This window comes from Pangasianodon hypophthalmus, chromosome 8 (assembly GCF_027358585.1).
Source record: "Pangasianodon hypophthalmus isolate fPanHyp1 chromosome 8, fPanHyp1.pri, whole genome shotgun sequence".
Taxonomy (NCBI): domain Eukaryota; kingdom Metazoa; phylum Chordata; class Actinopteri; order Siluriformes; family Pangasiidae; genus Pangasianodon; species Pangasianodon hypophthalmus.
In genome coordinates, this window is record NC_069717.1 from 15,598,360 (window position 1) to 15,613,786 (window position 15,427).

The 15,427-nt window shown below is 40.3% G+C and overlaps 1 protein-coding gene across 3 annotated transcripts in view; it reads right to left on the reverse strand.

The window, feature by feature from the left end:
- The window catches only part of fbxl17 (F-box and leucine-rich repeat protein 17), a 222,970-nt gene that overhangs the window by 207,179 nt on the left and 364 nt on the right, over positions 1–15,427 (reverse strand). For 2 of the 3 annotated variants that reach the window (XM_026916757.3, XM_026916783.3), the window contains exons 2-5: positions 14,014–14,723; positions 12,160–12,282; positions 11,694–11,951; positions 9,708–9,839 (exon numbers count right to left, since the gene is read on the reverse strand). In XM_026916757.3, the coding sequence (XP_026772558.1) occupies positions 9,708–9,839; positions 11,694–11,951; positions 12,160–12,282; positions 14,014–14,703 (1,203 nt within the window). In that variant the 5' untranslated portion in view covers positions 14,704–14,723. Of the gene's footprint in view, positions 1–9,707; positions 9,840–11,693; positions 11,952–12,159; positions 12,283–14,013; positions 14,760–15,427 lie in introns of all 3 variants that reach the window. The other variant, XM_026916766.3, reaches the window with a different exon arrangement.

A 15,427-nucleotide genomic window follows, 5' to 3' on the forward strand; every position in this document is an offset into this window, starting at 1 on the left:
TAGAATAATTAATTACTCAACAAGTACCCCAAAGGGCCTGGTGATTATTAATGCATGGGACACATAAAATATGGCATATTTACAATAAAGGCTTCATTATGTCATTTAAGGCTCTAAATGGCCTACTTCAGGCTTACGCTGTCAGTCTTTGAGCTGATCCTGACTCCTTGCTTCAGCTGGTGTTGGATTACAGTTGATCTCTAGGATCACCAGCAACTCACTTGAATATCTTCTGACACAGCCAATAAACTCTGGAACAGTCCAGTGATTATAAGAAAAACAAGCTACTTTTTTCCCCCTTTTATTTCTAAATACAGATGAAAATAAGTTTGGTTAGCGACGCCTATGTTTTTTTATCAGGTCTATTTATCGAATTTTTTTTTTTTTTTATGTTTAACAGATACCATATATATTAAACTGCATAATTATTTTCTTATTAACCTAAAATTTTACCCTGTTCTATTTAACAAGTTTGGTATTTAGAGCCCAAATGAACAGTGCTATAAACTTTATTATAATGAAAATTAATTACAACGAAATAAAAGTGCAAAGCTAACACAGACTAATCAGACATGATGATCAAGGAGACTAAACTGCACAGGTAAGGGACAACTAAACTATCTTTCCTCTGAAGAATCAGGGCCAGCTCCAGGCAGAACATCAGAATAATAAGTCCCAGTGGTGTAATTGCTGATGGAAATGTTCAGTTGGATGCTCCCTTAATTACACTGCTCTTGCATGATCTAATTATTCTGGTCATTCTTGAGGTAGCTGATGTCATGAAAGGAAGGAGAGAAAAAAAACAACAGTTTAAGGACTTGAATGTTGCCTTTACTCCCGCATAGTTGTTAATTACTGAGGCTAAGTGCACCATTAATCGATTAGGTGTCTTGACACAATATCTCATATCAGTCTTAGCACTCCGGGAAGCAGCTTGAGGAAATACGAGGCTTTTTTTTCCAAAGGATGACATGCTTTATAGTCTGGATTGTTGAGTCAGCCTTTTATCTACAAGTGTTCCAAGCACCTCACAGACGCAACACTTGAAATGAAAAGGATGTCACTGAACAGTGAAACTTTTATGACCAGGCTCCTGAGTGGCACAACAGAAAAGCTTTCACTCTATCATCAGGAAACCACAAGGTCGAATCCTAACGATGCCACAGCCATGTATGGCCAAACAGTCCATGCTTTCTGGGTGGGACTGACGGCATCACTTTCACCCGTCAAATACAGCAACATTAGCCAACTGTGGGCTCATTTATGCAGAATTGGGCGGATCTCTCTCTCTCTCTCTCTCTCTCTCTCTGTCGAGCTACACATGTACTCCTGAGATACCAATGATCCTGACCCCTTCTGCTCTCTGGACCTCCCTGATCCAGCCTGATGCCCTACTTCTGGCTGGAGTTCTCATCATCTGAAAACCACTCACTGCTGCTGCGGATTGCCCCAAATGGACAGCCTAAAAATTAACGAGACTACTGGGGATGGTACCACTTACAAACCATAAAGATGACTCAGGACTGCAACTGCTACAAACAGTTTGCTACAATGGTTTAGGACTGCAATTGCTACAAACAGTTTTGCATTCAATTCTCCATCATTGAAAAGTTGATAACTTCAACAAAGTAGACTTCAGGTTAAAACTATAATGAATTCATAAATAACTCTGATGCTCATATTCGTAAGTTGCTCATAAGCTCCTGGTTACACAATTACACTTTTTGGCTATATAGTATACACGTTATAGAGGGAAATTATTTACAATCGCTCTATCCAGTGTCACCCAGATGAGGATGGGTTCCCTTTCGAGTCTGGCTCCTCTCAAGGTTTCTTCCTCGTCTCAGGGAGTTTTTCCTTGCTACTGATGCCTCTGGCTTGCTCATTAGGGATAAGTTTATAAATTTAATATTTATATCCAGAATTTATATATTTCTGTAAAGCTGCTTTGTGACAGTGTTCATTGTTAAAAGCACTATACATATAAAATTGAACTGAATTGAATAGATAGCACATGTGTCATGGAAGAAGCATGTCATTGTTTTCATTTCTGTTTACCTGCATTCATCATGCCACTTAGCCACAACAAGCACTCTGAGCAACATTCCCAGACAGACTTTCGGTTAAGGGCAGGCAGGAAGAGAGACAAGTGATCCTGACTGCTGTAATCTAGCTGGATCACTCAAAGCTGTATTAGCAGTGTGGTCGTCAATTGCACCTTCATTAACCACACAGACCCAGCATCCTTATTAAACCAATTCATTATTCCTCCTATCGAACAACACTAATAAGAGCTCCCCAGGCCAGCCATGAAGGTGGAGACAGAAAGCACAAGCTTATGTGATGTCTGCAACTGAAGACACAATAAAGCTACAAACCAGCAATAAACATAAGGACAAATAAATGAATCAGGAAGCTGTTACTGGAATGCTGAATACCTGAGTAGCTGAGAGACAACAAAAAACTGAGCAGCTGCACACCACACCAGCTAAACTACAACAAAGACAAATTGGGGGGGGGGACTATGAAAAACACTATGCAACTCTCTTACTGCACCAGCAAAGACATGATGGATATATGGCACACTGGCCAGTGCATCCATCATTTGTAATGAAGCTGGATGATTAGGGCAGATCAGGAGCACTTAATCAAAGAGAGACATAATAAAGTGACGTGAAAAGATGGACGGTGTGTGAAAAGAGAAAGAAAAAAATTCTGAGGATCTCCAACAACATAGTCTTATGTCTTCTTCACTCTTTACTACAGCCAAGTACACAGACACTTCATTTACTCTTTAACTATAAGCAGAGCTTCTTTAACAAACCTGAGTATACCGCCTAAAGAAGAAGAGACTAAAGGATGTGTAAAACTAACATGAAAGTCTGGAACACAGTGCTGAAACCTGAGCTGAAGAGAACAAGGAGAGATTTCTCAATGCACTGATTAAGCAGACAGGGGGAAAAAGCTGAGCAATTGCTGACCTTGTACAGTCCCATAGATTCCACAGCTAACCAGCAGCAATTCATCATTTGCCATCTTACATTACATTTAAAGGTTTCTATTTCACCCACTGAAAAATAACCTACCAGTTATAGAAGACAGGGAGCGTGATGTCACATTTCCTGCTCAGACAAAAGGTAAATCCATCAGTGCACGATGGGGAAGGGGACAGGCGAGCAGGGCGCGACAACTAGCCATGAATCATCTCCTCATAACCTGAGGAAGTGAGAACTTCAACTTTCCTCATAGCTATAATTAGGCATTTGGTTCAGCTATCAGACATTCAAGCTAATTATTATTGCAAAGGACCCACTGCAACAATCTGGGGAACCTAAAGACTTTTACAGTCCTCTGTCTTCTTTGCATATTGGCAATATTTTCATTTACCCTTTAAACATGAACCCAGAACAATATGGGAAAAATACGTATATGCATTTTTATTCATTGACAACCCACGGCTGCAATAACAACTGAACAAGTATAAATAATCTGCTACACAATAAACTACCAGGACAAGAAGACCAATTTAAGCTAGTCTTAAAGGGGAATGACATGTAAACACCCATAAAATACATAGGTGTACTGACAAAACTGCATTCTGCTCATGCAGAATGGAAATCACAATCACTCAATTGCTCACACAAATATATTTTTGTGTATATATCCTATGTGTGTTATTTCCCTGTTGATATGCACTGCTCTGCTAACTAAAGAAAGGTCTGCGTTTCCTGAATCAGAGTCTAGGGTTAGAGCACCACCTACAGATGGTGAAACACTCCACTATGCCCCAGAGGTCATCTGAACTGCAGTTGTCACCACTCCATTCTTTATTCACCAGAACCAGAGTAAAAAATGACTTGTTCATTTAAATGGCCATAGAGTCATCTTAAAAAGCCAGAATTTCAAATAGCACCTCATCCATTTGGTGATTGAGAAGACCTGGGGAGACCTGGTTTTTTTTTTAGTGAGTCTAAAGTAATGCAAACGCCATTTTTTTTCAGCAATGCTACATAAATTATTCTGAACAGTTCTTAGATGGACACAGCACTCTGGAAATACAGCACTCTGGAAAAGGAAAGCAACACACATATTTCAATTAAAATCTCTGGGAAAACCATCCACTGTACTGATATCATTTGAGTGATAACAGATTGACTGCCTGATCCACCTCGAGGCACTGTCCACCAAAGCAGCCAGAGATGGATGCTATGACCTTGTGTGAGGAGGACTGACCCAAAAGGCCAATGCTCCAGCAGAGATCAGTCCTCATACAACCTCAGAAAATCACCAGTATCGAGTTGGAACAGATGAACCTTTTCAAATGCTCCACTCTTTGTCCACTGGGGATTTTCAAGGTGTAATCCTCTCCCGAGACACTTAAAGGACACTTCGCTGAGCTCCATATCTTACAGCCTGACATGACATTTAGAAACTGCTTGGCTTTCTGGAGCTTTTTGTTCCAAAAAAAAAAAAGCAAATAGCAATTTGTTGCACTTCATCATGCCATCAAAGAAGACACAGGGTTCAGCAATAGATGTGAGAGCTTCCCTAAGAAAAGTGGTTAAATAGCTGGGTAAGAAAAATCAATTTCCCCCAAAGACTGACCAGAAAGTTTCAATGCAGACTCACTGAATAGAGAGAAATAAGTGGAACATGGTCCATGATCTCTGTTTGGGTGGTGAAGAAGACAGGAAGTTTGTGTAATCAAGCACTACAAGAAGTGCTGCTGATCTGCTTCACTGAGATTTGACCTTATTTAATGGACAAAGAATGGCAAAACCTGTCCCAGCTCAAGCTAATCAATAAATACTTTGAATATTCTCTAGTCATTCATCATCCAAAAATATGGCTGTATGAGATATAGGAAATGCTTAATGTTAATTGAAGGTTAGATCCCTCACACACTCTCTCCCTCTCTCTCTCTAAGACTTGCACACATCAGTGACTTTTTATCTAAGGGAGGAAAATATCCACCGTACTTCCAGAGCTGGTTCTATTTAAATGTAATTGCAGGATGCTCTTGTGACAATCTTCCAGGGAACAGATGCACTCTTACGTTTCCTTCACAGAACATGAAAAATGAATTTGACATAAAGAGTATTTGCCACAGACTGCAGCCATTACCACTTCCTTTCCTCTGTATTCAACACACTTGAGCTTCCATCTGATGCTCTCGAAATATGAATGCAACAGCTACATCATGCTAAGCGTAAATCCACAGTCGCTGTTTAAAACCTATCTACAACATCAAACAGAATGGGGCTCAAGAAATCTGACCTTTTTTAAACAAATGCCACTCAAGCTGCCAGTCTTTTCAACACTGCTGTCACAATCCAGTCCATCACAGAATATTAGAAAGAGAAACACAGCGGGCAGGATGGGGGGAGATTGGTACATACATGTAATTAGAAGCAAATTGAGGCCGCATAATCTATTTTAGGTCATCCAAAATACCATTTACATTAGACAATTAGGCTAATTAAATGTGGGAATAATCAGATAGATGTCTATGTAATCTCTTGCTCGCCTCCAAAAAGCAGCCTAAGCCATTTCCTATGATATCACAGCCAAGGGAAAATTAAAATCATATGCTTCGAAGAAACCACAGCAATGTGAAAAAGCAGAAGAGCAAAACCCATCTCCTCCTACAAAATGAACGCTTCTGACAGAATGCAGATTGAATTGCGAGGAACAAATTAATTGACATTATTATCCGTATGCTGGGGGTGTTTAATTTGCGTTTATAATGTCATGAAAGTACTGCTTCTTTTAATTTTTTTGTCAGCAATTTGTCTTGCACTGAGTCTATTTGTAGATAACGCAGCATAATTTGACTTACTGTATTAAAAAAAATGATTACTGCTCACAAGAAGAAGTGAATACAAGCTTTGTACCTTTGTACCATGCAAAGGTCCTGTTCTAATTTTTAAAAGTCCAAAGTTAAATTAATTACTGTATTTAGCTAGCAGAGTGCATGGACACTGAAAAGTATTGAATCTCGAGCACCTCTTAAACACCAAACAGAGAGAACAATGCCTGACCACATCCACTCATTGCAGGTTCAGTAGTTCAGACCTGACAAAGAGACAAGTGGGCCAATTTAAGAGCCAGCACTCTTTAGCAAAGTTGAACCTGGGCCTGAAACAAAAAGATTCAATTTGGAGACCATTGCATGCTGTGTAATTGGCCAAATATGCCGCTTAATTGCTTTTAGTTCTCCGGGTTTGCTGCCATAACAAGTGGGGGCAGGAGCCCAGAATACTCTGTAAATCTGAATATGGGTGAAAATTCAATTTATCCACGCTGCCCCCTCCGACTTCCAATATTGTTCTAATCACTGCTGGGTCATTAAAACTGAAGCCATTTAGGCAGGATGGAAAACCAGTACTAATTATGTGGCACTCCACAATACCTTCCCCAAGCTGTTGAGCTATTACTCATTATTAATACTGACTTTTTCCAGCAGTCAGAAGAAGCACACATGCTATTCTTATACATGCAAAAAGACAGTGTATATGAAAAGTGGTACACAGTCTAATAATTTATTAGCATAAAACAAAGCTTCTCCCCACAAACACTGATCAAACATACATGACACACACGTCCCCAACGTGGTGTGCCTCCTCTGGAATATCTACTGTACATGCTATGGGTGGATGATAAGCAAAAGAGTATCCTTAAAAACATTTTCACACTATGTATGACAACACAAAAAATGAAATATTTAACATGCAAAACGTGCAGGGGAATTATTACATTATATTTGGTACAAATATATATTTCTGAACCAAAATTATCTTTTTTTGGACCAAGAAGGTGGCATTTACATGAAGGCAGCAACCCTAAGTACACATTTAACAAATAAATCCTACCAAATGAAATAAAGGCACACAGCTTAAACATACTGATGTTTGACTCTACACCTTAATCACAAGCATTACTTTAAAACAACATAACTGCAGTTAGACAGATTAAAGCCAAATTAGAGAGCCAGATTAGAGTCCAAGGCTAAAAAATTAAGTACTGAAATATCCAAAGTGTAGCCAAGCACTGAGGTAAGAAAATAACAAACAACACAATAACCAGCCAAATGAATGTGGAACAAGTTTCTTTCTTTAGACTGAAACCTAAAAGCCTTTTCAAAGACTGCTAAAACATACCTGGTGGCAGGCCAATTGCTAGATTAGAGCTAAATGCCAAATTATCTGTACTTTACTTAACAGGGAACCACAGTTGCCTAGCAGTAGTATTCATCTTATTCTAGATGAAATGTGGGAATATGCATTAGTATCCTCACCCTGACCGCTACTAAATTAAAAAGACTAACATTTTGCCCAGTTTCACCAAATTTCATAAGCTTTTATATGTACTTGCACATAAGCAAACATTTGTGTGTATGTGTGTGTACATTTTTTTTTACAAATGATGTTGCTTATTTTGTCAACTAATTGTTAAAGCCCCGTTTTTAGTGTTTAATTCCATCAGCGAGGAGTGCAGAGAAGTGGAAAGGCAGAGCAGGGGGAAGAGCAGGGAGAACGGAAGGAAGAAGGAGCAGACCCATCTAACAGATCGTCCCCATTCATCATTGATTGGAGGAGAGAGAGGCAGGATCACTTTACTCCATTAGCAGGGCCGAGGGCTGGAGGAAAAGGGTCATGGGCCTCCTTTGTAAACGAGTCATGCAATTGTGCGATCTGTCACTGAAAACATTCAGGCCTATGACAATGGAGAGATTCAGATGACGGCCGTAGACCTGATGGTGCCTCGCTTCCTCGACAACAAGAGGGAGAGAGAGGGAGAGAGACAGAGGAAAAGAGAGGAGTATGGGTTCAGGGCTGCATGACTTCACAGTGGAAGATGATAAGTCGCTCCATTCACATGCGGCCGAGAAAGGATGTGGATGAAAATAACACAACCTTCTTTTCAAAGAAAGAACGCCTACCAAATTAAAGTCAGTTCCCACAGCAACATCCGAACTTTTTTTGTTACAAAAATATACAGAATACTAGTCCAGAACCATTACACAAATCCACATCTTAACGACAGAACCCACTAAACATCCAAAGTGAATGGAAATTAAATAACTGAAATCAATCAGAAAACAAGGTCACACAGGCAATTTGCATTTAAAATAAAGATAATTTCAATAATGGATCACAGCAGACAATTGCATGAAACCATACAACAGACTTGTAGCAGCAGCACTGTCTTAAAGAAATAAATGTGTTCTTTTCAAAAGAAACAAACGTGCCTGATTGTGAAGTTGATTTGTTCTGTTGTAAATCGATGCAAACACAACTCAAGATACTGTGCTTTTCTCTGTTTCAGTAAATCATTCACAACTTTTGAAGTCAAAGACAGCTTCATCACTGAACTGAAAAAAGAACCAGAATATCAAAATGCTATTATTTTAGGATGCACTTCCACAAAAAAAAAAGAGAAAAAAAAAAACAGCAAGCTGCAAGAAAGAACAGAGCAGCTAGACATAACATTTCTTTCAAAACCCAGACCAAGCTGCTCACAAACATAATGGGAGGAGAAGTCAGTACAGCACAGTACTTCACCAAAACAGCACATCTGGACATCTGGAAATTGCAAGTGAGAAACCCGATCTAAACAGTGTTAAAAGCTTTCATTTATAGTGATGAATTTGATTTTAATGTTGCCAGTTATTGCTAACAGACTTTAAAAGGCCCAACAAAACAAGTGTTAGACATCACTGCAAACAAAGGATAAAGGTGGAGGATATAATGAGGAAAACAAAACAATTGCATCTGCCATCTGGGAGTAAAGACACGATTCAGATGTCCGGTATAGCCAAGTATGTATGCTGCATCACCCTCATATTTATTAAGCACATCTCAGGAGACTTGATATGGACCAAGGGTGTGTTGCACTAGACAAGGTTTATTAAAGGCATACTACTGCCCCCCACTGGTTGAATAAAATACATTCTCACCAGTGGTACTTAATAGAAGAGACTAAACATAATTGGAAACATTTGACAATCCTGATTAACTGATGGCATTGACCCCCCGGGACATGCCTGCATTCAAGCTATTTTTGGTGTGAGAATAAATTGTTATTCGCAGACCTCAGTGAACAGCATTTAAAATATGCTATTTTACCGCAGGGGAAAAGTCACCACAGAAAAGACATAGGCCACTAATAAGACCCGGTTCATTCCTTTGCTTATATCTATTTTTAATTATCAGCAAATACCTCTATCATGTCTGACCAAAAAAATTCCAAATAAGTTCCATATGCTTCCAACAGACATGCCCGAAAAAAAAACAAAAAAACTCAAAGCCACTGGGATATGATGAGAAAGATGAGAGGGAGGGGTACAGGAAGACAGACGTAGGGACACTAAGATCAGGAGATCAGAACATCTGGAGGGGGTTTACACACCCCCTCCAGGGTGTGTGTGCTGTAGGGCTTGTTGGCATGTAGTTGGTATAGACCCGGGGGCCAAGTCTGTGCTAATAAGGATCCTATGTTGCGTTTAGTTACAGAGTCTCATCTTTCAACTTCAAACTCCTTTGAAAGCTTTCTCCATCCATACCATAGCTTCCACATACAGCCCTGCACATTCCTTTTTATATTCACTACTTATTTGAAACAGATGCACTCGCACAGGGGGCGTGAGACAAAATAAACTAGAATAGTACGTTATATTGCTATATGGAAGGGCAGAAAGCACTTACCAGTTTGTTTTCTTGCATGTAGATCCTCTGCAGTTTGGGGCAACCCTTCGCCAGCGCTATCAGACCCTCATCACTGACATTGTAGCACTGCCCAAAATGTACGTCCTTCAGCTCTGGGCAGTGTTCACCCAACTGCAGAGAACAGGAAAAGCAACAGCATGAGTATCAGTGGCAAACAAATGCAAGAGCAGAAGTCAATCATTTGGTCAGGTAACTCAATGATTCCCAGCCACTAACATGAAAAGATACTATAATCCATAATAACCTACTTAAAGAAATATTATGTTCAAACTCATAAAATATAAAGTCTTGAAAGCGTAAAGACATTGTTATTAGTCTGTGATAGACTCTTAACAATGTCTTTACGCTTTCAAGATTTTATTTTACTCATAGAGCACTTTATTAGGAACAGTGGTACACCTACTCATTCAGGCAATTATCTAATCAGACAATCGTGTGGCAGCAGTGCATAAAAGCATGCAGAGACGGGCCAGCAGCTTCGAGTAATGTTCACATCAACCATCAAAATGGGGGGAAAAAATGTGATCTCAGTGCTTTTGACAATGGCATGATTGTTGGTGCCAGACAGACTGGTTTGAGTATTTCTATAACTCTGATCTCCTGGGATTTTCATGTACGACAGTCTCTAGAGTTTACTCAGAATGGTGCAATAAAGAAAAAACATCCAGTGTGCAGCAGTTCTGCAGACAGAAACGCCTTGTTGATGAGAAAGGTGAGCGGAGAATGGCCAGACTGGTTTGAACTTACAGAAAGGCTACAGTGACTCAGATAACCACTCTGTACAGTTGTGGTGAGCAGAAAAGCATCTCAGAATGCACAACACGTCGAACCTTCAGGTGGATGAGCTACAACAGCAGAAGACCTTGTCGGGTTCCACTTCTGTCAGCCAAGAACTGAAAGCCAATGCTGCAGTGGGAACAGGCTCACCAAAACTGGACAGATGAAGAATGGAAAAACATAGCCTGGTCTGATGAATCTCGATTTTTGCCGAGGCACACAGATGGCAGAGTCATAATTTGGTGCCAACAGCATGAATCCATGGACCCAACCTGCCTTGTGTCAACAGTCCAGGATGGTGGAGGTGGTGTAATGGTGTGGGGAATGTTTTCTTGGCACTTGGCAAAAAAGAGGATAGAGTGAAGGGAAGAAAAGCTAAAACTGATGAAGTCAGCTTTCTGGTCGGCAGATTGCCAACTCCAGAGCCCACCTACCTCCACTGTTTGAGACCGCCAACAGTGGAGGGTACAAGATGAGGTTGCTAGTCGTCCAGACCCAGAGCTATGGAGGATGCCTTCAGGGTATGTAAGGACAGAGATTGGTGTAATGTACTTGTTAGAAGGAGAAACAACAAAAACTGGAGGTAATTGAGAAAGGCTAATACTTAACCAAACGAAGAAGAATGGAGGTGATAAGCAGACAGAAGCCCAGTCTGGAGTGAAGCCCTGCCCACAATTCACACCTCAGGAAAGCCTAAAACCACATACATATCCGAACAAGCATATACACCAGGATAGTAAAGTTTTATCCTTAATAAGTCCCATTTCCCAGACCAGGCCAATGAATCATCTGGATTTGGCATTGAAACCCCTTGAGTTAAAGACAATCTGAGCTGATCTTTTTTTTTTTTTTAACCATATTAGTTCATCTCCCTGGTCAGCTCAAATACTGCTGGTGTTGTAGGAGGCAAGCAGTCCTCCATGTTTGATTGCAGTCTAGTGTCTTTTGCCCGTCAAAATCAAGATGGACAATACCAATGCCTTACATTATTCTCACCAACATATGATGTTTCATACTTTTAAGTTTCAGCTTCAAGTGTTTCAATCAAAATGACATGTGTGTCAGCTAAGTGTCAACACATTTTTGACTTCCTTATTACTAGACAAACTACTAGACCCTGGTGACTGGAAACGTTTCATTTTCATTTAAAGTGATGGGAAAAACAGAGAACTAATCTCTCTTTCAGACCTGTTTGAGGGCATGGTCGCTCAGTTTGTCCTGGTTTCCCACATGCACTTTCTGCAGCAATGGGCAATGCCACGCCACAGCACAAAGAGACGCATCACTGAGCTGTTTGCAACGGTAGGCTGTGTACTTCAGCAGTCCAGGACACTGAGAGGCTAGAGTGCATACACCATAGTCCTCAACGTTCCGGCAGTCTGAGATGTTCAGTTCCGTCACATTTTGTTTCCAGGATGCAATCTTCACGAGGAGGTCATCTCTCACCTGCAAATCGCACAAGAAATATAATTAAAATTAAAGTAAATAATTCTTTTATGTTCCAGAGGAATTACAGTAATTAGAGTAATTAGTAATTACAGTTTCCACCAGAAAGTTTCACATAAATTTAACAGATAACAACATACAATATTTAGGATACCATATTTAGAGAAATATCTAAGATTTGTTAGGTTCGAACAATGGTAACACTAACTTGTCTCAGCCCACTGAGATCAATTTGCTTCCAGAACTGGAAGTCTAAGCAGAGGTCACGCCAATATTTGCAGACCAGAGAGGCACTAAGACAACGCTCCTTCACCGACAAGTGAGAGAAAACCTAAAAAAAAAGAAAAGATATAGAGTCAGTTAGACGATTGGTTCCAAATTGCAGAGCAGGAGGGCCAGAGTGTAGCATTTCAGTGATTTCCCTGCTCTAATACACTCACTAAACCTGGGAATTACATGTGAGTGGAATCACGTGTCATGGAACATCACCAAAACGCTGAGCTCTAGTCCTCCAGCAGAGAGACTAACATAATTTAAATACAACAACAATTGACAAATCAAAATCTAGGCACACTGCAGCTGTCACAAAGGTTAAAAATGAACCTGATTCAGAAGGTCAGTTATGGTAAAAGAGTAAAATGGCTAGAAATTAGAGACTATGTATCACTTTAGTCATTAAAAAGATGACAGATGACCATCATCTAGTTATGCAAGTCATAGCTACAATTCTGAAGACAATAATTTTTCTGCAAATTAGGTATGACACACTAAAACGACAATCCAAATGATCTAGTAAATTTCGTGGACCACAGGTTCCCAACACTGGTCCTGGAGTACCCTTTGTCCTGCACATTAGGGATGCACTGATATATCTACCAGCATAGGTATTAGCTGATTGTTTAGGAACAGAAAACAATCAAAAGAGGAAAAATTATGCTGCCACTGATGCTTTAGATGGAGGTGTGTGAGGGACTGTTTTCATTCCCACTCCCGTCTGCTCTCAAAAGATTCCTGAACAATCCTGCCCACTTCTGCAGGTATTAGTTTTGTTTTCATCTGCCCACAATACTTTCTAACAAACAAATCATTTTAATATAAACTAATTAGTAAAAATTTAAACCATTATAACCCTTAGCAGAATAAGGATTTCCTGCAAGCTTCATATCTGACCAGCTTCATATTGAAGAGAGATCAATCCACTGTGTCAGGACTTCAGTAAAGCTACATATTTCTAACTAGGCCTTACCAGATGAATAGATTTGCTTACAGGCCTATTCAGATTGGGCTAATTCTACACGGGGAGGTAGGGCATTGTAATTATTACCCCTCTAGTCCTGTCCAAATCCATCATGTCAGTCATTTTTACAAACTGAGCCTGCATGCGTCAGATTACACCTTGTATCACCTTCTATAAAATGACCAGTGGAAATAACTCCAAGTGATAAATACCCAATACGAAGTGACATGTCAATAAAGATTCTATTATAAACTGTGGGAAAGAGGTTTTACACTTTTTCTACACTATGACAACACTCCAGGAAATGCTCTTTTTTACCGTCTCCTGCTGAAACCAAAACATAACCAAGTATTGGCCAAGTTTAAAACAAGGAATAATAAAATACAGACAAAGTTTCAAAAGTCTTGTCAGAGAAGCAATGCGTCTGGGGGTTTTATGTAAGTTATTGATTTCCTAACACAGCTGTAACCTACATAGTTATGAGCATGTAATCTACTAATGATCAAGCACAATTTGTGTGGCCACAAGCACTAAAACAAGCATTTATAAAAAAAAAAAAATAAAAAATAAAAAATAAAAAAAAAAAAGGTCAAAACAACCAGTAAAAAAACGGGAGGGTAAACTGGGAAAGTATGGGCAAACACAGTCCTCGACCACTGATTAAACCAAAACAAAGCCCTTTATATAATTTCCTATATTCTTATTAAGTCTCTAAAGGTGATCACAAATAGCAGTAAAGAGCACCACATGCATATAAAAAAACATCATAATGGGACCCTTCATAATGGGAAGGCAGCTTAACCCTGCCGACCCAAGTGCACAGACCTTGAGTAGTATGGACGAAGGTAGGTGGTTGATTCGGGACGTGTCCATGATCTCAGCACTCTTGCCTTCCTCTGCCACACTACTGTGGGTGAGAAGGCAAGAGGAGGAAGAGGAAGAGGAGATCTCAGGGTTCTTGTCATTGCTTAAGTTATGACCTGAGTCCACCTGAAGCCCCACAAGTGAGCTCTCCTGCTCCTCTGAGAGGGAAGACGAGGAGGAGGAAGGCAGTGGGCAGAGCTGGGGTAGTAGGGCCTGGCTGGCATTCTTCTCATCCTCTTCACTCTCTGTTGTCTCCTGTGAAGTGCAGCGCGGCTGCTTGCATGGAGCCAGTGGCTGCGGCTCGCCACTCTTGCGCTTACACACCATCTCCGAGTAGTCGGTGCAGAAGAGCGCTGGTGGTCCAATGAGCCTAGCTGGCACGGAGGAGAGCAGGCTCCGGCCCTGGCACTCCCACACTGCCAACTCGGCTGGCGACAGAAGAAATTTGGCACAGTCCTCAGGCGAGCTCAGCTTGGCCAGTCTGGAGTCGGACTGGCACTCAGCGTCGAAGCTGTCACTGCTGTTGCTGCGGATGAAGAAGCAGAGCATGCACGGGCCCCGAAGAAAGCAGCTCCTCCTCTTCTTCTTCTTGCGCAGCGTCTGCGGTCTCTTCTTCAAGCGGAGGCCATTTGTTGAGAGAAGATGGCCCATATAGATGACTCACACTGGCTCTGGTAAATGTGATGAGTAAGAAAACAGCGGCATAACTGACGTTGCAAAGCAATAAAAAGAAAGAGCAATGTTTTACTCACAGCATAAACAGGAAAATTAAATGTATACATACTGACACAAGAAAGTTGAGACAACTGTCCAATATCAAAATAGTTAGCCAACTTGTGTGTGGAAAAGAGCGCACAGGTTCATAGCATTCAAACTGAACACAATACCTTTCCAAACCACTCCACTTCTTGTGAGTTGATATTACTGGACAAAAGCAAACCTATATACTAATATATGCTATATGCTAACATATCCTCCCAGCCAATAACTTAATAATACTGCTAAATTAGCAATAGTGTCATACATGCAGGGTGTAGGAAGCATAATATTTTCCCACAGCATATCCATAACAGTACAAATCAGTGAAGCTTAATCAGACTTAGAGACTTCTCTTAAATTATCTGAGTACTGAATAAGATGTGAAATTGTGGTTATGTGTTTGTGTGTGTGTGTGTGTGTGTGTGTGTGTGTGTGTGCGTGCGTAGATAGATAGATAGATAGATAGTTACAGATCCCCTAACTGAATCTGGGATGCACACTAAATAACACTTTGGGTCGATGTAAACAGTGTTATTGACAAATGTGCATGTTTAACTATCCAGTTCTTGTTGAAATAAAAGTTGAATAAATTTAAGCCGTTATCTGAAACACCAGA